At 33.8% G+C, this 23,366-nt stretch overlaps 1 protein-coding gene across 1 annotated transcript in view; it reads left to right on the top strand.

Annotated features, from left to right (window-relative positions):
* The window catches only part of LOC116167058, a 52,871-nt gene that overhangs the window by 11,547 nt on the left and 17,958 nt on the right, over positions 1-23,366 (top strand). Inside the window, exon 4 of the mRNA XM_031482294.1 lies at positions 19,064-19,197. Coding sequence (XP_031338154.1) covers positions 19,064-19,197 — 134 coding nt within the window. The remainder of the gene's footprint in view (positions 1-19,063; positions 19,198-23,366) is intronic.

Below are 23,366 nucleotides of genomic sequence, written 5' to 3'. Positions count from 1 at the left end.
ATTCTCGCCTATTGTGTGTTTTTTTTAATTAATTTTACCTATGGTACAGCATAAATTTGTGCTTGTGCTGTTCGTAGACTGTCGTTCTTAATTTGGTGTACACGTATATGTATTACCGGTTGTTTGATGTAATCGTATAATATAATTTCGGTGAACGTATAGGTATTAATACTCGAGCGATACTGCCACAAACGAAGTAGTTCGTGTACGATGATTTATTATTAATTATATTACAATAGGTTTTACTCGTCGACTAAAATTCATCAAGGAACTTAACGGAAAATCAGTTACGATAAAGCTCGTTTGCTTTGATAACTGATATATACGAATTTCAAGTTTGGATAAGTCTGTTTAACATGGTTGTTTCGAATTGTCAGTAACAGAAAAGCATATATACACGTCATAATGTTAATTAGACCAACTCGAGAGCTAATGAATCTTGCGCATTTGCATTACGTTTTCCACGGGCAGAGTGAAAAGCTACAGTAGTTTCAAAGTTGCAATGGGATGAGTGAAATAAAGAGTTGACTTTAATGTTAGCAAGGAAAAACGAACACTTTATCACTAACGGACTTGGTCATTAATTGATTTGGGGGTTACCTACCACCTACCATAAATGTTTTTCTTTGATCTTTTATTTTATTTACTTATTATTTGAGTTGTTTCAAACAAAAATCTACGTATAACTTTTCAAATGTCAGCATGGCAATTAAATCACGATAAAGCAACGAAATGTCAAAACAAAGTTTCTAAATTAGGTATTCATTATTACCGCCATTGGCACCTTTAAATATTTTCAAATTATTAATTTTGCTTTGAGAAAAACTCTCCCTGCATGACATTGAGTTACGAGGGTAGTAATAACAGCGCAAATTAATTTAGGTAAGGACCAAAAGAAATACATGGTTTAATCAAAATCAAATATCAACTCAAAAATAATCTCCACAACTCGATAGGGTAACACTCAAATACAAAATATTCCCCCAAATTTTATATACTGTTTTAAAGTTATTATTATTATGAAGAATACCGCACAATTTAACCTCGGGCACCAATTTGGAAGTAATAAAAAAATATAACTTCACATTGGAAAGGTCAAGTCGGATATTTACCCGCATACACAGAGGGTGCACGCAGCAAAGGAATGCCTTTGATTAGCGGACTCATATCGCATGCAGTGCACTTCTGCAGTGGAAATATTCTTTCCCGTTTCCACACAGGAATCAAAGAATATAAAATCTCATATTAAAGAGAAAAAACCTGTAAGTAAACTTAGGGAATGGTGGTGAGTAGCGGCTTTGATTGGGGATCAACTTTTCATCATGTTGAAATTTTGCTTTTTGGAAGAGAAGTCTGCGACTTTCATGCACTGATTTTTGTTACTGCCACAAGTATAGATTTTTTAAAATTATTATTTTCTGGATTTTTGCAATATCTGCGGCCATCGCGCCTTTTGTTTCAGGACCGACATCTGGTTCTGTATCAATCTTTTGTAAATGTATATCTTTTTTTAAAAGACCCCTATTTGATACCCAGATTCCTGATTATTAACACAGGCGCAGAAAGCAGAACTCACCTCACTCGGGGCTAGGAAGGCTAATACTAAAATGTTAAACTTACTTATTATAACAATAATATGTAACCTTATGTAATACACTAAATCTGTATCTATATACAATAGTCGCTAAGGACTTGTGTTGTCAGAGCGGGTATAAATTAAAAAAAAATTATTAAAAACACAGGCGCCTAACATTCCATTCGGCCTAATTTGCATTTGACTGCTACACCGAAACTATTGTTTAATATTCGACGCGGAATTAAAAGCATTTTTATGTTGATGAGGGTACAAGTTAATCTGTAATGAGGGTAACACTTTCTGCACGAGAAATTGTGTTAATATTTCTAACCAATAATTGAAAAATGTAGCAAGAATTCCCAGTCTTTAGATGGATGCTGGCAGTGAATTAAAATCACTTCCAGCATGACAGCAAGAGTATGTTTCGTTTGAAGCTGATTATTTCCTCTTGTATTAATCACCTTTTTAATGCAACTATACCCTTCGTACGTAATACATAAATATCGTGCAATCGTACTCAAGCATTCTAAATGCTGAATTTTCAAAGTTTAATGTTTAACGATGTGTAAATAATAAGATTCGAAGAGTAAAATTCAGTGCTTTGCGTTTGAATCCTTTAACAGAATAGAAACGAACACATCAGGGTATTCGTTACTTAAGAAAACTATTTGAAATCATTCTGCTGAATTTAACATTGTAAATACGGAAACGATAAATATTCTTAATAATGCCCCCCCACGCGAGGTTATGTACAATTTTTGTGAATATGTTTTAACACAATGACTATTAATAATTATTCGCCAATTATATTAATGTTCAGATCCTTGATTTTTAGCTGCTAAAAGTTGGTCGTTTTTCGAAATAAACTGATGTTAAAAATATCAAATATTTCATTCACCATGTTCACGTGTAAGTAATTAATTTATTTTAAATCAATGAAGTAGATCGTTGACATAATCGAATCAGGCAATAAGGCACCAGCCTTCGGGAGTTGAAATTTCCAAAAATGATAGAGCAAAGAAAACATACTCCTTTCTGGTCTAAGGGTATTAGTTTAAGGGACACAACCGCAGAATTGGTTGTAGGACAATTCGCACCCGAATAATTCGCACCCGGATAATTCGCACCGGAATAATTCGCACCAGAATTTCGCTCCCCTGAGAGGGTATTTTGTGTATGGTTGACTTTTAACATAGAAAGTCGGCTGTGAAGTATTAAATTAACTCAGAGCTTGGAATCTCCAATATTACTCACCAATATCACGTTTTATTACTTTGTGCATGTAATAGACGTATACCTACATTTAAAATTTGGATACTTTCAATATTAAGGTATAATTTGGAATCGTGACGTCCATTTTGTGTTCAATCTCTAAATGGGATAATTTATTAATATTGAATAAAAGTTCTCTAAACCGTCCCATATAATTTAATAAAACGAAGTGATACACTACATGGTCACACGGTCATCTTCAGGTGATCTACAAGATGGTAGAGATAATTGGGGAGAGACTATAGCTATAAAACTTACAATAGATGGAAAACAATTAAAAACCCAAAAGGGCAGTAAAACTGGAAAGGCCAACGACCATATCCGTGGTTGGTTCCAGAGTAAAATTGAAATTTGAAGAGGTTGATAAACTAAATTTTTTGCAACGGAGGGCCGAATCTAAAAACTAACATTAGACGACGGTATAAGCAACGATGAAACTTACATATAAAAAAGTCAAAAGGTCAAAAGACGATATCCTAACTATTAAATTCCCAATTAAGGGCTTTGGAACTGGAAACCATCTGCACTTTCAAAATCAGTGCTCGGTAATCTTACCTTGTCATCGTTGACCCAGATCCTGGCATTGCATGTTAAACTAAGAGCCGATGGATCCTTCTTTGCTCTTCTCGCTCGACACAGCCATGATGAGCAGTTTTGGAGTTTAAGGTTCTTAGCAAAGAGGTACATGTATCCTTCATAGATTATGTATCTCTTTCCCCTTTTCGTTGTACCGAACTCCATTGTTACGCGCCCCGTATAGTTTGCACCGCCTAAATCTCATATCCATTATCAACTTTTTGTAACAAATCAAATTTCAACTTTTAGCCTCAGGGACAAGTCCATTTTTGATGATATTTTCTTTGATTTTGGCATTTTAATGTGGCACTTAAATATTTATGTTGGTTATACTCGTACAATAGCCATACAATTTGTAGAGGAATAATTTTTTTCTCCAACCACCTGAATAAGACGCTATTTTGTGACAGTGTTCGGTACCTAAAATTGACGTTTTGCGGATTAATCGCTTTCACCATGGCAACTGTACAAAAAGTGGATACTTTTGGTCCTAGTACCAAAAAAGAAATTGACCTTGAAAGTTGACCAATTAAAAAATTACAATCACGGAGATATGTCACATTGACATCGTTTTACATTGCAGGTTGTAAGATATTTCTATATATACAAATCAAATATTTTTTGCATATTCAATGCAAATAATGATGTTACCTATACGTATGTCCATGTATTGAAAATGATTTACGCTCGCTATTTTTATTTAAACCATGTGTAACGTAATTTACATATTCCGTGAACGCAATTTTAATACGTATACAACCCGCCGTCGCGCGTAACGCCATCTACTTCAGACCCATTGCACTATTATCTGTCATTTTGAAATCAAAATTTGAAAAAGTTAATTGCAATTAATTTTAATTAAAAAACTGTATGGTAAGTTTTTTATTTCAATGCAAAATATAACAATATTTATTGTGTATACAATAAAATGACTGAAACTGATAGCGACATGGATTGCACTCCGCCAGAGATTATAGAAACGGCAGAACATGCTACCTCAAGGTTTGCTCCCTACAAAGTCGCGAGAGGTGAGAAGTAAGAAGTAAGAACGAATAGGTTATAAGTTAACGGTTAACCTAAAAACTAGAGTGGCATGACACGTGAGGACAAGAAAGCAGAAGTTCTTATACTAGTAGTGAAACTGTGACTGAATCTAAATTCGAATATAATGTGAAGTAAAGGGGGTTGGAGAAAACATTTTATGTTTTATTCGTACAAAAAATGCGTTTTCGGGACTTGGAAGGTTGCTGCAAGTTAAGTTTCCTAGTTCTCTAACCTTCGATGTTGTCCATTTAAAGGACACATAACGAAATACGTATGTATTGTCTTAAAAGAATCTCAAGTAAATTATAATCATATTTGAACGTAAAACAAATAGATTCTTGAGAGTTTCCGTAAAATTAAAGAGATAAGAACTGTAAAGTAACGAAAAAAGCAAAAAATGTTGATAAATATCGTGAAAAAAATTGATCTTGCTATAAATTATATGGCTATTATTTAAATAATATACTGAAATTGTGAAGATCCATGACTCTCAGTGGGGTGCTTAAGAAGCTTCGGAGAAATAACACCAAAATCTACCCATTTATTATTATAACAATTTTATGGGGAGATTTTGGTGTTATTTCTCCGAAGCTAAATAATATACGGTGGTGCATTAGAAACCATACATAGCTATTTCTGTAAATTAAAATAATTTTCAAAAAACGCTTTGGCACGTCAAATTGATCATGAAAGGAAACAGTGTCTAAAATAAAACTTGCTCACTAATGTCTTTGTCTCGCATCGCTGACAGTGCAACCCTTAAAATCTTAAATGATGCATCGTTGGTAAGGTCGCCATCTCTGAATTCGGATATGTAATTTTTTTGGTTTTGTTGTTTCATTTCCAGCGTATTCGACGTTGCAGGTACAAGTTTTCTCTTTTTTATACCACTTGCAACTGCATAATTTTGACGCAAGATCCCATTAGCTTCTATATTACATAGTGATGGGCCCCTTCCAATGACATAAACAACAGCGCGCCCTCAACATACTTTTAAAATATCTCGAAAATATCAAATCTAAAAAATTATAGTCTCACCAAATTCAGAGAAGGAAAGCCTTTCCAATGATGTCCTATCTTCCTTGTTGCGCAATTACCAATGCTAAGGGTTTTGCTTTAGTACTAGGTATGCCATACAAAAATTAAAAAGGAAGTATATAGGTACTTAATAATTACAAACATTTAAAAGAAAAAATCATCAATATCGACCTGTTCCTAAAACGTTTCAAGATTTTCAAAACCCTTACTGTTTTGATTATTAACAATCTCTTAAAAAAATGCCAGAATTTTTCCATGTATCTCTTCAAACTATAAAATAAATAACAGTAAGAAAATCAAAAAGAAACTTTAAAGTTCATTCACTACCATAGTTGTAGCAAGGATAACGCAAAAAAATAAGCAGTTAGTGTAATTTTACTCAGTCACCAATAATCAACATATAGCCATATGTGGTCAAAGAAACGTAAAACTGGTTCTAAGAAAACTGGAAACTTACCTTTTCTGAACACCACCACAACACTACCACCAGAAATAAAAATTTTTAAAATTAAAAAAAAGTATACACAAAATCAAAACCCGTGCTCAGATAAATTTTAAAATACCACTCTGTCAAACGTTCAAGAATGAAGATACTATACAGGCGTTAAAGTTCTAATTAGTTGTGGTCATACGTACTTAAACCTGATTTTTCGAACCTAATTACTTTTACCTTGTAATAAACCCTATTCATCTTCCAGAAATAATAGAAAGGATGTCATTACGATATTTCTCTTATTGTTTCTTTATGAAGTGCAATTTGTGTTATCGGGGTCTTTTCAAAATTTACCTTTAATTATAATATTATCTTAATTACTTATCCAAATTTAGTGCCATCTATGAAATGCATTGTTCTATTGTCATTTATACATACTCGTTTTGTCTAAAATAAATTTAATTCATTTCCTTTGTCACCCTTTTCAACTAAAGAAATAAAGAACAATTTTTTATGTGTCTTCATTCTGAAATCTTTATGTAAGGGAGCGTTAAAATTACTTCCTTTTTCTATTTTCATCTTGATCTTATAATGTAAATATTTTTAACTTTAGACTTATCACTTTGTTTGTGTACGGTATATATATGTTGATTCTGTTTTAATATTAAGAGCGTCTCAAAAGTAGCGAATATTACACATAATATTGTAGATATACTATAACTAGGTATAACTATTTGGTATTTAATTACTCCACAAAAGACGTTTCAGTTACCTATTCTTATTTTCGCAAAACGAAAGCGCAGTAGATAAAAATTATGTGTTCTTAAATTACATCAGGATTTAACTAAATATATCAGACTCTTCATACAATTTAAAAAAAACCCAGCGTGATTATATTTAAGAAATGGAAATACTTAAAGAATCGCGATGTGTTGAAAATGAAAGACCAATTAACTATTATTTGAAACATTTTTCCATGAAGTAGATGATCACCAAGATGTGCACTACTACATACAATCTGTACCTAAAGGCAATGGTCTAGTAGCCTCTTAAAAATATTTAATGTTAATAAACCAAAGATTTACAGAATTATCCGGGTGTGAATTATTCGGGAGCGAATTTTTCGAGTGCGAATGGTCCGGGTGCGAATTATCCGGGAGCGAAATGTCCAGGATGCGACATATCCTGGGAGCGAAATGTCCGGGTGCGAATTATCCGAGTGCGAATTGTCCGCACACGATGCAGAATTCGTCATTTCGGTTATGCAGGGTGGCACTGTGATTGAGTTAAAACCATCTTACTAAACTTTATTGATTGATTGCAATTATATTGTCGACCTCAACAAACTTGTTTTAACACAAATTATATGCACCCGCAATACCAAAATCCGTCTTAACTCGCCGGCGTACATTGGTATAATTGAAGATTTAAATTAAAAATTGTCAATTCTGCAATAACCCATACTTAGGAAAAATATTGCTGCAAATAAATTTGTTTTACGATGCAAGTAAAACAATTTATAACAGTTTGTGCCACCCTGTATTTTCCAGGTCTGGTGACATTTCAACTGATACATAATGGAATTTCAATTAAGCGTTTAATAAATGCTTTAAGTCCTAATTCTGTTGTAACGACGAAATAAATTTTATAGGTAACGCTTTTTTATAACATGTTCTTTCACATTGTTCGTTATCCGCACCTCGAAGGGATAAACACTAGCCCTGTGAAATTCTAATATACTTTATCGAAAGTAAAATGTAGTTTTCGGAAAGGATGATTTTTTACGACCGAAAATTTAATTTATTTTTATTACGCAGTCAAACCTTTGTGTGCAAAAGCAGTTATGAGATACGTTCAAATCAATATTTGAACCCAACCCTATATCAAAATAATGACAACTTATAAATTTAATACACGGAAAAGTACGACAAGAAAAAGCTAACCTAAAATTCCCTTTGTTGATTGATGAAATAACATATATCTGTTTATAGTGATTGTAATTTAATAAACTAATGAATGGACAAATGATTTATGAAGTTGGGGGAAACTTATATTTAAAGATTCACGTATAATCTTTTCCTATGCAATCGGCGTGTGTGCAATCCCGAATGCTCATCCGAGTATCTAATGGGTTTCACTACAATAATGTTGCAATTAATAATTTATGGCTTGTACTGCCGCTTATTGGGTAGTAGTAAATTATTGATAACATCTTAGGAGTAAATCAGTAAGATTTACTCAGTTCCTAACACTTAATAGGAAACAGTACCTTACAATAGTATGCAGACACTACAATGGTGGTTTCATACATAAATATTGAATACCTACGTTTCAATATTCCTAATTTAACCTCTGTGTCTATCATGAACCGAACTACTGCATTGCAATAAAAGTAGAACAGTATATTGCTTGAAAAGTATCTTTCTGTGTAGAGACGGGGCGTGTTCTCGTTTTTACTCACTATGGCATCATAAATTTTTAAGCATATTGTCATTGCGTGTATGCAGTCACATATGTCTGCCCACTCGTTTTAATTAAGCTAATTGCAATCAGGTACATTTAATCAGCTAAAAGATGGTGATCTTTAAAGACCACCCGCATATGTTATAAATTAAATAAACTTTTATACAAAGTACTAAACAAAGAAGTGGCATTTTCATAAGTAATTACATATTTGCAGGAAAATTTTTCGAATAGAGACAGCGAATGGCTTGGAATCATCGCCGAGTGATTGCGCGAGTGGTCATTGCAGAGCCAAAAACCGAGTTATCGAATACGAGAGAAAACTATCGGAAATTTAAATGCCCGCGGGATTTATTTGACATGAGAATTCCATCAACGCACAAGCTGCAATTTTAATTTAGAAGCCAAGTTAGTGCAGCTTTCTGTTGCTGTGCTAATTGTACAATCTGTAGTAAACAGAAATGTGTGTGGGTAAAAAACCCAAATCAATTTTTCATGAAATGGAAAGATTTGGAATGATGTCTAAATAACAAATTAATGTCTTTACTTTTGAAAAAAAAATGTACCTACCAAAGAATACACAGAATTCGCACAAGCTAGTCTGGCAACAATTTGAGAAATTTTGTAAAGAACGGGGATACACTTCGGTTGAAACCACGATGGCTGTTGAAGGAGGCACACTACAGCCAAACTGCTATACAGAATGTAATATAAAAGCTTATCATCATTATTATAAGCCCGTTTCAAGATATTGTAACGTAAATTTAATTACGTGCTTTATTTATTTAGAATTAACTAACAATAAATTTATACCAGTCTAACCAGATTCATTTATAACGGTAAAAATACTATTTATCACTCAAATATACACAATTTATATCAGCGCGAACTATTTATTACTCCTGAAACACAATTCGATTTGCTTATAACCTGTATAGTCAACTGGAAATATTCACGCTTTTATTATTTAGGGATTCAACTATAAGGATCTGGGCATAATTGCCAGTTCATATCCAGTATTTGCATTTCTTGCAACGACTATTGGCTTCTCTCGCATACGTAACTTTATATTTGATTTTTTTTCATTAAATATTTTTTTAATTAACAATTTCGGAATTTTTGTTAATCATTCCTGTTTTAGTTTCATTGCCAACGTTCAATTATGTTTGACAATAAAAAAACTAATAATTATTGTCACTAAAATAATCAGCAAAACAGATATAGGTAGCTATAACATGCGCTCAGTCAACTTGCTCGTGGCGGAGGAAGAGGGAGCAAGTATAAAATAAAATTGGACGAATGGGGATTCCGGCAACAGTCCAATTATTAATCTAAAAGCTTTTCTGAACTTGGAGCAATTGGCAGATGGCGCTCCTCGGATATCATTCTTCAAATTTAAGCAAAGACACGAAGATATTTTTAACATGAGATAATCACCACCCGTACGTTAGTAAGGGAGGTTTTGGATTGGGGTAAAAAATGACCCCCGGTCTTTTTACGGAAATAACGTTTTGGGGCACTAGGAATCCAATTCAAACAAAATCGTGCTGCTATCGGTCTGCCTGTATGTCCTTCATTTCCGAATAAGCGGCTGAATTGATAGGATCCAAATTTGATACACATATTTTTAGACATAAAGGAAGAGCTGAAAATCTTTTGGGCAGAACGCGCATGCGCAGGTATACGGGTGGTACACTGTGCTGGCTACAGCAATTTTTTTATTTTAATTAGTATTTTGAGTGCCTTTTTTTGTGATTTTAACCGAAATCTGTAAATAGTGTTAAGATTTCTTGATTTTGTTTAATTGCCATTGAACGCTTATGCGGGGTGTGTAATTGGACGCTGTTGTAGTCCATTTTTGATAGTTAGGATTTTACGATTGCTTTAATTTGTGTGTGTAAAATAAATGTTACTTGTGTGTGTAAATCGTGTGTTTATTCGAACCCTTTAACGATCCAGATAGATGTCTCATGCTTAATTATGAATAATTTTGTCGATCCGTACCCAAAATTCATTTCCGGTGTTATCAAAATTTATTTGGAATTGTAGAAATTTGATTGTGGCTGTTATTTGCCTTAGAATTTGAAATTTGAAGTCGAGTATGGAATTTTTTATTGTGCCCGGTGTTGCTTTTTATCCACGCACTGATACCAGTACTGCATCATTTTGTAAAAGGACCGAACACTTTCAAGCAAAGTTTAAATAATAGTAAATTTTTTTTCAAAAATGGGCTAATTAAGTTGTTATACTGGTAGCGCTATTTAGCGGTAAAATTATAGCACCTCCGAAAACCATATCGAAATTATTTTCTTCAATTATCGATCTCACAAGTAATCTAACTCAAAATAGAGTAGAGCCTGCACAAGCCTGCACATCTACACTACATCTGAAAGCTTTTAGTGAGTATTTTAAGTCTCTACCTATTGTAATTGCTGAGATCTCAGTCGGACAGCCAGCCATACGATAATAGCGTATTTTTTCCAAAAATGCGCTAATAACGGTCAGCAAAACAAAGCACTAAGCAATTGACCTTCTGCCGAAATTTGTCTTCACTTCACTGCCCCGCCGAATTAGTGCCCCAAACCAGTAATCGGTCAAATAGAATCGATTTATCAACTTTGTTTCAGAGACTGCAAAAGTGTTTAATTGTAAAGAAAAAGTAAGTTCCAGCCAGATAATCATTTTAGGTAAGTGACTCTGAAAAGGACAAACGGAAATGCAAACAGTCAGGCGTTTTCGATAGACATGTGAAAGTGAAATAGCAACGCATGGTCGGCACTTTTATTCTTTTCAGAAACGAAAGTTTGTCGAACTGAAAACTGTTGTCTTTGATACAAATGAAATTAGCATGCCACACAAGATGTGCAAATTTGGATTTGCCTTTCTAATATTTAAAGGGTTATGCAACTTATCTACCTTCACTGGCTTGTAAAGCTTATAATTCCGAAAAACAAACGAGTTGTTTTTATACAGCTTTAATTTCCCTCTCATCGAAAAGTAGGTAGAAGGTAAAAAAAGACATCGATCAATATAGAAGTCTACATATATATTTTGAAAAATGCGAAAGGCAGGTGTTATTTCTTTCTCATTGTGAAATATTCTGCTTAATTATTTACCATTTCTGGGATATTCTTTATGCTCTGATAAGCTTTAAAAGTCGTACAAGATATGAAAAGCTCTTAATCTTCTTTTGTTTCCAACAGATTCGTAAAAGAAATGGAAAAGTTGCAAATTTCTTATGAACTTACTTATTTTAATGTACATCTAATGTACAGAGTACTTTTATGTAAGCAAACGTAATATTTAAAAGCAAATGAGTTCATGTGATATTTTGACCCAGCAGTGAACTCTGAGTTTTAAACGTTTGTCGACACTGAAAGCTGAAAATGCATGTGACTGAACTACTACGAAACAAAAAGGTAATTAACCTTAACAAAATGGAAACGGGCACCAATTTTAAAAAGAAAAAGCTCTCACTTATTGCATACTCCTATTAACCTTTATGCCGAAAGCAAACATAAATTTTAAATATGTATCACATTTACAATTCTATTAGGCACCCCTGATGAAAATTACACATCATCCTGACTACTGAGAAATGCAAATGTGCTTCCAACAGAATTCTGAATGCTAGCAGTGCTAATTACTGAGCCTATGTCCATTTCGCCAATGTTTTCATTTTTTCCTGAAAATAATTACAGATACATTTTATAAAACAATAAACTATCACCGTCTTCCAGCTAGATCGGAATCCTATCTACTTGGGGACATAGGTAATCCGAGCTGGAGCATCTTAAAATAAGAAACATAAGGAATTTTGTGCACATTGTTTGAAAAACAACCACACGGGAAAGCTATATTGGGTTTATATTTCCGTGTAGGGATAATATTAAGCGCTTGTTATCGAATTAAAGGCATTTTCGTTTTTCATGCTGTAAGCAGAGGGCTACAAAAATCCCAGCCGCGCTGGGAAATAAAAAGGGAAAACGAGAAACTAATTAAGTAAGAAACCACATGTGTTACACCCACATCCCCTTTTAGAAGATTTCACAAAACGAAAAGTTTCAATTGTTTTACAATCTTGTTTCACTGTTATTTGCTTTTAATCTTGGTCCGCTGATCACGTACGTATGTTATATTCAATTTATAGCCAATTCTAGAGCGTTCTCCATTATACTACTCCTTTGATGATAATATCAAAAAAAGAAACCGTTGCACTAATTGGTCTAGTACATTCGGAAGTTGTTGATTGATTTTAGTTCTAAAATTTTCTCGCCCCAAAGGAAAGAGTAGGGCAAATAATCGATAATAATACATAATGTCGTTAGTTACCAGTACTGTACGTTACTCTGAAAACCTGTAACTATACTGCGTATATTTTCACATAAATCTTAAACCAAATTTCGAAACTAGGGCGTCAATCCTATAACTGTAGGAATCTTTCTCCAGGCTTTCGAACATATTAGCATTTATGCGGAAAAACAAGTATAGGAGCACACTCTTTCTACTTGTAACTAGTGATCTGAAATTACACGTTTTTTTTAAGTGCGTAATATTACGTGTAAAATTACCAATTGTTTATGTTTTTTATGGTATTTTATGTAATTTATGTAAGTTATTATTTTAAAAAACCGCAATTTTACAGTAAAATTACCAGTAATTTATGTTTTTTACGTAATTTACAAATATTTTTGTAAAATTTCCTGAAATTTATGTTTTTTTTAATATTCCATAAACCTTTTTGAATTTTGTGAGTGTTTGAAAACAAAAAAAACTTGTTAAATTATATATTTTGGTGTATTAAATAAAATACGCAAGCAGTAGGTATATTTCGCCATCACGCGTCGTTTGGAAGAAGAAGTTCCAGATCGCGAATTAGATGCTGTAGCATCTTCATTAAACCAAACAAGATTCAACGGTGAATCGTTTACGTTGTAGTACCGTGGATGGTCTGTGGTAATACCGATCAAAATTTATCAAATAGGTAAATTTCATAAAAGGCATAAATTACATAAAAAAACCGTAAGTTACGCGTAAAATAACAGTTTTTTTATATAACTTACAAATCGTTATTTTACAATCCACATCACTACACGTCACATCATCTTAATTTTGTTATATAATTTTTCCAGAAAGTCCCGAATATGGAACGCTTTGAATGAGGAGTACATTTATTAGTTGGTGTTATCTATATTAATCTTTGATTTTCACATTAAAATTTAAATGATCCAGAACCTTAAATTTCGGAAAAACATTGTCAGAGCAATTGAAGTCGATAAAGTCGCCTGGAATTGATGATTGATGTCCCCTTACAATTTTTCCACGTATACGCGGAATGGGTCCATCCACAAAGTCATAATAAAGATCCTTATATTTTATTGTGCATGCCAGAATGAATGAAAACATTGTTTCGTTTTCGTTTCTCCTCTAGAGGTAGGAAATGGTTGTTACAGCTCCCTCTACCTACCACCAAAAATTGTGGGAATAAGTGAACTGTTTGCTGGAAAGAAAAAATTCTCGCAAAATAAAGGTCTTGTGAAAATAAGTGTGAATACGAAAAAAAAGTAGTACATTTTAGGATAATAAACGCGATTTTTAATGATATTTTTACAATGCGCAGAAATTTGGGCACGATTGGAGATATTTGTCTTCTCAAAAATTACGGTAAAACTCCCTAATTTTCCTTTTCCTTCTCGACCTTTCTTGGAAACTTAATTTATTTGGAGATTATTACTACTTTCTTGGTCAAGAGATCAACGTGATCTTTTACGCAAATAGATTGAGACACGAAATGAAAACTCAATCCGCACTCTACATTTTTTTTTAAATTTAAGTCTTTACCTCAATGAACATTGTTTATCTTAAGTTTATTAATATCTGTGAGAAATCGTGATCACTTTTCCTTTAGGTTATTTACTTATACATTTTCTGAAATAATGAAGGAATAGTAACACTACATTTATTGACTTTTATTAAAAAAGGGCTTGTTTAAAATTAATACTGCTGAACAGCTTTACTGAATGAAAATAGTTAATAAATGGAAATTACCAGGAAAATTTATATAAACAGATGCACATAAATATTGAACATTTGCAATAAGCACTTTATAAAATTACTAATTTACATCAATGAAGTAATTTTTTCTCTATTAAATTTATAGTATCCAACGGCTCCAACAAAAGCTAATTTGCTTTACCATTCTGAAGTTGAAGTTTTTTCCCGTCAGATACAATATCGGCTGGTTTTTTTGTACAATGGAAGCTGCTAAATTAACCTGAAGCGTTGGGAGGATGGATTGAGATTTGTTCGTCGGCTGCCTTAAAATGGACCCGAAAATTAATGAATTTTTTTTCGACTTTTCTTAAATGTCTGTTGTGCAATCGGGGAAATTTCTTTCGCTTTTTCCACTAATTGCCAATGTGAAAATCTTTTTAAATTTTACTGATATAAAAAGTATGTACAAAGGTCTTGCTTGTATTTTATACGAAATTGTCTTTAGTTAACGGAAAGCAAATGTCCCAATGCGGTTATAATGCGTTTATTGTTCGATTGTCGCCTTGATTTCCCTAGCGCAATTCTTCTTTTTAAGGTCAAGATGTTGAGAGTGCTAGTACAAGATCTCACATAGGATCAACCTTCGCCCATCTGTTTACCGAGTAAAATATATATTTTTTTTTGCAATCTTAATATGTAAACAAACACATTGGTATTTTTTTAGGCAATCCACTTGCAATGTGTTTGTTTACATATTAAGATTGGTAAAACATATAATATATTTAGCACGATCATAAGGTTAGTACATTACAGTATGATAGTGAACTAATAATAATTATTGTATAAACCATTAATATCATTGCTTGCAAGACACAGCGTTAGCTTTACCATTTTTCGAGAACTTAATTCCTTTCAAAATGGCGAACTTCTGTAGCGAATTTAGTTTCCAGTTCTTGGGCAACTTTTTTATTTTGCGGACATACCCAGAATATTTTTTCGTGAAGAAATTGAAAAGAAAATACCCTTTATTGGTTCGCGTTTGCCGAAAACTAATTCTTTAAGGTAACCTGTCCAATACCGGAGATTTTTAACTCTTTTGAACCCTTTACGGTCTCTTCGGAAAACAAATGACTTTCTTTTCGTTATCGTGAGTAATCATTAAAAAATTCTGCACAAGTAATTCCGACTGCTCTTTGTTAATTGTTAATTGTTAACATATAACAAGGCGGTTCGTTAACCCTGACGGCCATTTTTAATCATTTCTGTGTTAATTCCTACCAATACCAAATGATTTTACGGTCGTTAATCAATCCCACGCAATTCAAGAAAAGCTGAATAGAGGATTTTTATGTCACAGTGACCTAGGGACGAGTCCAAGAATACCCATTAAGAAGTAGAATCTGCTCTGAAACCTAGGCTTTGCGGTGTTATCGGCTTCCAAAAGTAAACTACGAAAAAAATAACTTTTAACTGCAATCAACAAATCTATTCCTTTACATCATACCAAGACCAATATTTGTTTGGAGAATAATTTAGAACATCGACGTTATTAAAACTTGAAAATTCCCATTTTAAATATTTTTGCAAAAAGATCAAAAAAATCAACTCCAAATTAAGAGCTACCATCACAAAAATACGTCAAGATATCAGAGTTTGTAATTTCTGAATTTGAAGTACCTTTAGCTTTAGCTTTTTGCGGTATTTGTGAAGGAAGCTATTGGAAGGTCTTATTATGTATCTTTGGCATATTTTGGCGTAAGGGACGGCTTCAAGGAGGGTTCATAGGAGTTAAAGAGGAATGGTAAACTTTTAGGAAGTTCGATCTCTTTGTAGCTTTGAGAGCTCTGATGTATTTAACGCAAGATAGAACGTCGGAAATTGAGAAACGCGTGGCAAACGTGTTCTGGTACGGATATTATTGCAGGTCTGACTTATAGAGCTAGAAAGAAACACAATAAGAATTATAGGAGTGTGAGAGAGACATAACTTTACCAATATTGACATTGACAATAGCAATTAAATGATACTAGCCTGCTCTAAAGACACATAAGTGGCATCAACGCTTTTAATTTGTTGTGTATTCTATCTCACTTCACAGTCATATAATGCTGATTCGCTTTCTTTCTGGTTTATTCAAAGTCAGACCTGGAATAATCATTTTCTATACCTGTATACATACCACTATGACCCCACGTTGGCCGCCAAATAAATAATGCTGTGTATGTACAATGGTCGTGCGGACATCCACAAAACACCTGTCCAGCTAGCTCGATTTTATGATTTCTCCTCGTACACCTCTGACATTCACTACCAAACAAATTTCTAATAATTCGTAATTAATAATTCAGGAGAATCATTTACACAAATTTTGTGAACTCTATTGACAATGACAATAAATGTTTTCCAAAATATATACGCAATAAGTCATCAAAAGAAACCTAAAATAAGGGGAGCTACAAGCCCGTTGATACATTTACCCCAGACGCAGATGGTCGACAGAAATAAACAAAAAAAGTCTTAACATTTCTTACAGTTTTTTTAAAATACATAATCCATAGTCTGGTTGTAACAATGATTTGGCGATATTCATGCGCAGACGCAAAAAAACTTATTGACAGCATCAGAAAACTTTATTTATTCTCTATTACACTGAACTCAATCACTTGCGCCAGTTTATTGAATTATAGAATAAAATTTATTTATTTATGGCTATTCAGACGGGAAACACTTTAAACTTTTATTAACAAAGTAACGTTCTAAAACGGTTTCATTATGTGCTACAAGCTACAATTGCAACGTCCGTAAATGGACAAACCGCGTTAAACTTTGCACGAACTTTAACTTAACTGAATCTGCACAGATTATTCTGAATGTGACAAAACTGCGTCTTCACACAATCAGAAACTTGACAAAATGCTCGTGCAAAGATGTACGCGCTCTTTTTCCCGTCGCGAGGTGAAGAGCATACGGTGAGACTAACAAACAACATCCTTTTTTTTCTGTTTAACAGTACACCCTTCCGCCACCATCATACTCCCATTTCCGTCAATTTCAAATGTAACTCCAATAAGGAGCGCCTGAGCGCTCTTACATAACAAAATTACGCGCAAAAGAAGAACTTTGGTGATGATAAAGTCCTTATCGCACACGATCAGATGTTCCTTGAATTTAAACAACGAAATTTTCATATCATTTAAATAAAACAATTTACAGAATGATAAAATTTAAACAAGAAATTATGCAAATAATACAATTCTAAAGTGGAATAATAGACACTAAAATAACTAATTTCGGTACAATAAACCAATTCTGTGCTTTTTTTAATGTAACTCACCAGATGTAAATTGGATTAAAACATTCGTATATACAGGGTGACCCGTTATTATCTTTGGTATTATTTCAGCCTAAATAAAGTCCAATGAATGTACACAGTATACAGGGTGGCAATTTGAAAACGGACCACCCCCCATTTCTTAGTAAATAAACGAGATATTTAAAAAAATCAAAATCCGTTTCGGTAATTCGAAGGGGGAATCACAATGACATAGTTGGCGACGCACCCCCTCCAACCCCCTGCGCCCCAGCCACCCCAACTTTTAAATCTTGTGTGATATGTCGTTGGAAAGCTCTGAAAAAATGCTTTCCAACCATACCAAATAGCATTACATTTAGGTTAGTAATTATCGTGCAAATCAAAAAATAAACTAATATGATACATTCGAAATCTGTCGTATTTAAAACGTAACGGGCGAACTAAGACAGAGAATAATTCAAGAATGTCGAAATATTGCAAAACCAACATTTGAAAAGGTTCGACAAGAGTTTGAGAATAGATTATGCTACTATATTATTATGTTTTATTATGATTATGTTACTATATTACTATAAAGTAATAGTAGAAGGTGGTGGAGTGGTCCAAGAAGCACCTGCCTAAACTAAAATGGCAAAGCTTCTTACGTTACCGACATTTCTATATGTTAATACGTCTGATTAAGAGAGATTATTAATTAATACACCATAACATTATTGAGCTTTTCGGATTACCACCCAACTCATTACAGGAGGACTATTACAATTTAATTAAAGCTTTCATTTTGGCGAATTAATTTAGTATTAGTATTTATCAAGATAGAAAGTTTAAGGCTTTGAAGTACTCGACATTTGCATTCCACTTTTACGTCGCTATCTTTACCGAGTTTCCTGAAGAGCTTATAAATTTGAACATGAACTAAACACGAGTAGACTCTAAGATAATAATGGAATTAATAACACGAGCGACGCGTGGGTTTAGTTTTCATTAAGTTGTAGTTATAATCGACAACTAACCGTATTTACATGGCATGCCTTTAAGGGTTAATTGGCTTTGTTTGCGCCTATTTTTGTTGTTGTATCTATATGTAATATGTATATGATATGATCCGCAATAATTTATCAGAACGCTAATCTTTTCATAGTTACTACTACCAAACTATGTTTAAGAGAGTAATAAGTCCTATAAATTTGGAAATGTCGCCATGCTTCCAAATTTATTAGTTAAAAACGCTTACTGCATATAAATTATACTTGGATCAGGGCCAAAACGATAGGAATCCATAAAATTCTGTATTTATTCATATTACATCAATATATAAGTACTGAAAAATAATACATCCTTTTTTTACTTTCAGATATTCCTAAAGGAGAGCCTCAAATGAAAATAGAAAAGGATTCATACGAAATTGGATATACGTTAAGAGGCAACTGTACGTCGCCGCCCGCATATCCGGCTGTAAATTTAACATGGTACATAAATAAAAAGAAAGTAAGTTTTAAGAAAATTGAATTTCTCCATATAGGACCTTCTAATGCAATTACGAAAAAAACATCAACTTTTGCGCGAGTTCTCCCGGTACCTGCACATTCGCGACAATTTATTCTTAACCAGTCATAATCGTACTTAGTCCATTACTCTAATTAAAACCGAAATATGCACACATGGCAGTCACGTATGCAGAGTAACTTTGTACCGAGTTGTTAAAGTTTAAATTTCATTACGTGAAGCCACATATGCAACTAAGTTTGTTGAAGCTTAAGAAGATCTCGTTTTAATGCGATATATTGCTCGTTTTGTACGGTAATAATGTGAATAATGTGAATTACATTCCAGAAACGAAACAGGTGACGTGTACCTACTAATGCCAAAAGTGTCGCGAAAAAGTTGTCTACCTGTTCCTGTATCCCTCCACTGCATAAATTTAGATATGTATCGAGAGCATTTAGGTTTTGAGTTTAAATTATTTGGATTTTTCTCGCAGAAGTAAGTAAATAAGGCTTGTTTAAGCTTCATGTGGTAAGGAATTTATCTGGATAATTGCGGTCAACGAAATATGTGTCACTTTTACACATCCAATTTTCAATGGGCTCGCGTTCTTTAAAGGATTTTGTTGATTCCGGGAGTACAGATCAAAATTCAATCTTTTTTAATGGCTGTATGGTACTAAATTTCTTATCTTATCATGAGATAAAGTCACAGTGGAAACTTTTCGAGTAGAATGGAATTGAAGGTGATTACATTTAGAACTGGTAATAAGAAAGGCACTAATCAGTGAAAATTTGGACACCATTATAAGGAATAATCCGCCATTGTAGGCATGAGAATACAGAGGGTGATCAGTCCGATTAAAAAATTAAAAATTAATGAAGCTCTGAGCATTGCAGTTACAAGGACAAAGCTGATTTATTTTGGGGTTTAGTATTTAATATTTTGCGTTCGGATTGTCACGGATAACCGAGTGCTAGCTAAAAAGTTATTTGTGAAGGTTTTTTTGGGTGTTTTAACCATAAAACGTGTCGAATGATTTCTTAAAGCACACGTTACGTACTTTTGGAAATTGCGGAAAAATTTGCATTAGAAGTTCATCAAAGTGAAATGTAAACAAAGTGTTGCTTGGCTTTAAAAACTGCGCCACTCGTTAATGGACATCTTTCACTCCATGGTTAAAATATCCCTTTATCGTCTTAAATAACTATAAATAATCGTCGAGAAGGATTCCATTTTAGAATTTTTTGCCCACTACAGTCAAATACATATATTGACATTCGACTGGTTGTCTTTAATATCAAAATTCATTTCCAATCGACCAGTTCATTTGTAATTCAAAAGCCAGGGTGGGGTTTACGCGTATTGGAGGTGGTCGCCCCCTGCGGGGTACGAGCCTTTGATTACTAGACTTTTACCGCATATAGTGCTCTTCTGCAGTGGAAATATTCTTTCCCCATTCCCATACAGGGGCGCACTGAGAGCTAAGCATATAAAATTTTAACTTATGTTAGAGAGAAAAAAGAAAAATTACATGCCTGAAATACGCACCTAAAGTCTCCCGTTATAATCTTGAGCTTTAGTAACCAGCTAATCTGTAGTGAAAGTGTATTAGGGGTAGTTATGCTCCATTAACTCATTTAAACTAGAGATTAGGTGGCAATAGTCGATGTATGCATTATGTGCTACTTATGTATTATCAAGTCAGTGATAGATGTGGTGAAGTAGGTAGCTGATGCAGTATTACAGTATTGGAATTCCTGGGCAATTCGTTGAATAATCGGTTTTAACGACTAAGTCGATTGTCAGTGAGTTTACTTTAAGCTTGAGATCATGATTAAAAAATGCATGCATTATGAAATTTATTAGCAGTTATTGTATTGTAGAAATGCTCGATTAATCAATGCATTAGAAGGGCTAGTGTAATTAATTATAAACTTAAAACGGAATGGAAGTAATTGATTAACGAGTAATAAATTCTGCTTGAGATTTGGGGCTAACACATTACGAGGCGATTAATTAATTCATACAAAATTAATGCATTTATTAAGAGCAATTGCCATTCTTATCATGTGTCCTTTTCACTCAACCAATCGTCTGATTACTGTACCTACTTAAGTATTTACTTCTTTTGATTGTTCCAATTTCTCTCTTTCTCTTTCTCTCCAATCCACATCATTGTCCAGTAAAATTTCTATAAGTGTGTCATTTTGCACACATTCGAATTCCATTTTCAGGTCTACTAGGCATAGACTTACAGTTCTTCCTCGTTCTATATATCTATCTGTAATTTTTTTACTGTTGCTATCGCATCCCTGGTTCCCAATCCTCTTCGGAATCCAAATTGATCTTCCACCACTACCCCCTCCATGATCCTCCTCAACACCCACAACATAATCTTAGCAGAATGAGCTGTAGCACTGATGGTTCTGTGTTCCGGTTCTAAGAAAGTCTTCTGGTCCACACTCCACTCTTGTATTTCTCCTGACACAAATCCCTCAGTTATCCTCATTCCTTCTTCCTCTGAATCCTCTTCTAAACATTTTATTAAGTCTACCGGTATTCCGCCTATCCAGCAGCTTGATCATTTTTCATATTTTTTTATAGCCGTCTTTATTTCTGACTTCAAAATACTCCCACCCTTATCTTCCTCTGATACTTCTGATTCATCCACTATATTTATTCTTTCTCATTTCTTTTGTATAACTTTTCCATATATGCGCTTCCCATCTATTCATTACTTGGTTGTCCTCTGTTAGCACTTTTCCGTCCTCGCTTTCGATGCCAATAGCTATCTCGCTTTGAGTTTTTCCTTTATCCCACACCATGTTTCTTAATTTGTTGAACATGATGTCGTACTTCCCTATTCAATCGAGCTTGCATTTATTTAGCAGCCATTCCTCCCTCATCCTTTTAGTTTCTCTTAATTAACTAGATACAGTGCCAAGTCACCAGCCTGCCGACAACTAGGTGCCAGGTCTTCTACTGTGCTTGCTGGTCTTCGGTGTCGCATTTTTATTAGTTGACAGTTCTTCTAGTCTAATTGCTATGCAACAGATTTTCATTACCTAAACAACCCAAATTTACTCGGTAAAATGCAAACCTCTGCAATTGTAAGTGAATAAAAATGTATTTCCAAATAAATATTGTTCATGATAATGTAAAGAATTCATCTGGATGATTGTAGGGCGAGGAACGTTTGCGTCATTTTACACAGGGGTTATCAATGCTTCTTTGTCTTTCTAATGGTCTCTAATGATCAGTCGCGCCATTGTCTTCTTTTTGTAACAAGTTACAGCCGTTTTAATGAGGGTCTACCCTAAAACTGCTTAGATCAGCAAATCGTAAATTCACCGCGAAAAATTTAGGATCAGGAAGTATTAACGACCTTACAACTAGCTCGGAATTGGTTGAAACACTAAGCAATAAAAAAATTAGGTATCGCCATTTTAAAAATATTCCGCCATTTTTGGCCGTGAAAAGGTTACTGTCCCCACTTGATCATTTGCGAAATTTGACAGGCGTTCTCGGTTTTATATTCAATGCGACCAGATAGGTCCTAAGAGATTCGCATTATCGTTGGGGTGAACAAAGTGTTACCGTTGGATCAAAAGTGGTCACTAGTTATAATTATATAAAGGAGTGAAAACTGTTTTGCAATATCTCTTACCATTTTCGAATAATAAATTTCTAAAATTACCCCTGCAAATTCAATTTTTGACATAAAAACTTGAATATCGACGAAGCCCTTGGAGCAAAGGGTCAACTATGGGGTATCGTTGTACTCCATATTCGACGTAGAGTCCGAAAATATAGAAAAAATAGGGGGTCCCTATTTAAAATAACAAAGTTGATGGCCACTTCCGGTATTTGCAGAAGTAGCGCCATCTTGAAAATATTTTAGTTCAATTCATCATGGGCCAAAACCCTTAAAGTACTTATCAGTTTATTTTCATTTTCAAAGGTTATCTTTCTAACCGACGCTCGTCAAGAATGACCCTGTATATAATTGCATTTTTTAAATCTACAATAAAATCTACGTCGTTTGATACCACATTTCCCCCCATACCCAGCAGGTTTTCAAGTTATTCAAGATTTTTCAAAATTTTTGAGCGCCCTGTACCTACGGCTCCGTGGACTTGATTTTCAAAAAGTCTGCCAAAACCAATAAT

Source organism: Photinus pyralis, unplaced genomic scaffold, assembly GCF_008802855.1.
Source record: "Photinus pyralis isolate 1611_PpyrPB1 unplaced genomic scaffold, Ppyr1.3 Ppyr1.4_LG3b, whole genome shotgun sequence".
Classification (NCBI taxonomy): domain Eukaryota; kingdom Metazoa; phylum Arthropoda; class Insecta; order Coleoptera; family Lampyridae; genus Photinus; species Photinus pyralis.
Note: the sequence above shows the minus strand (reverse complement) of the source record. Positions and strands in the feature narration are given on the sequence as shown.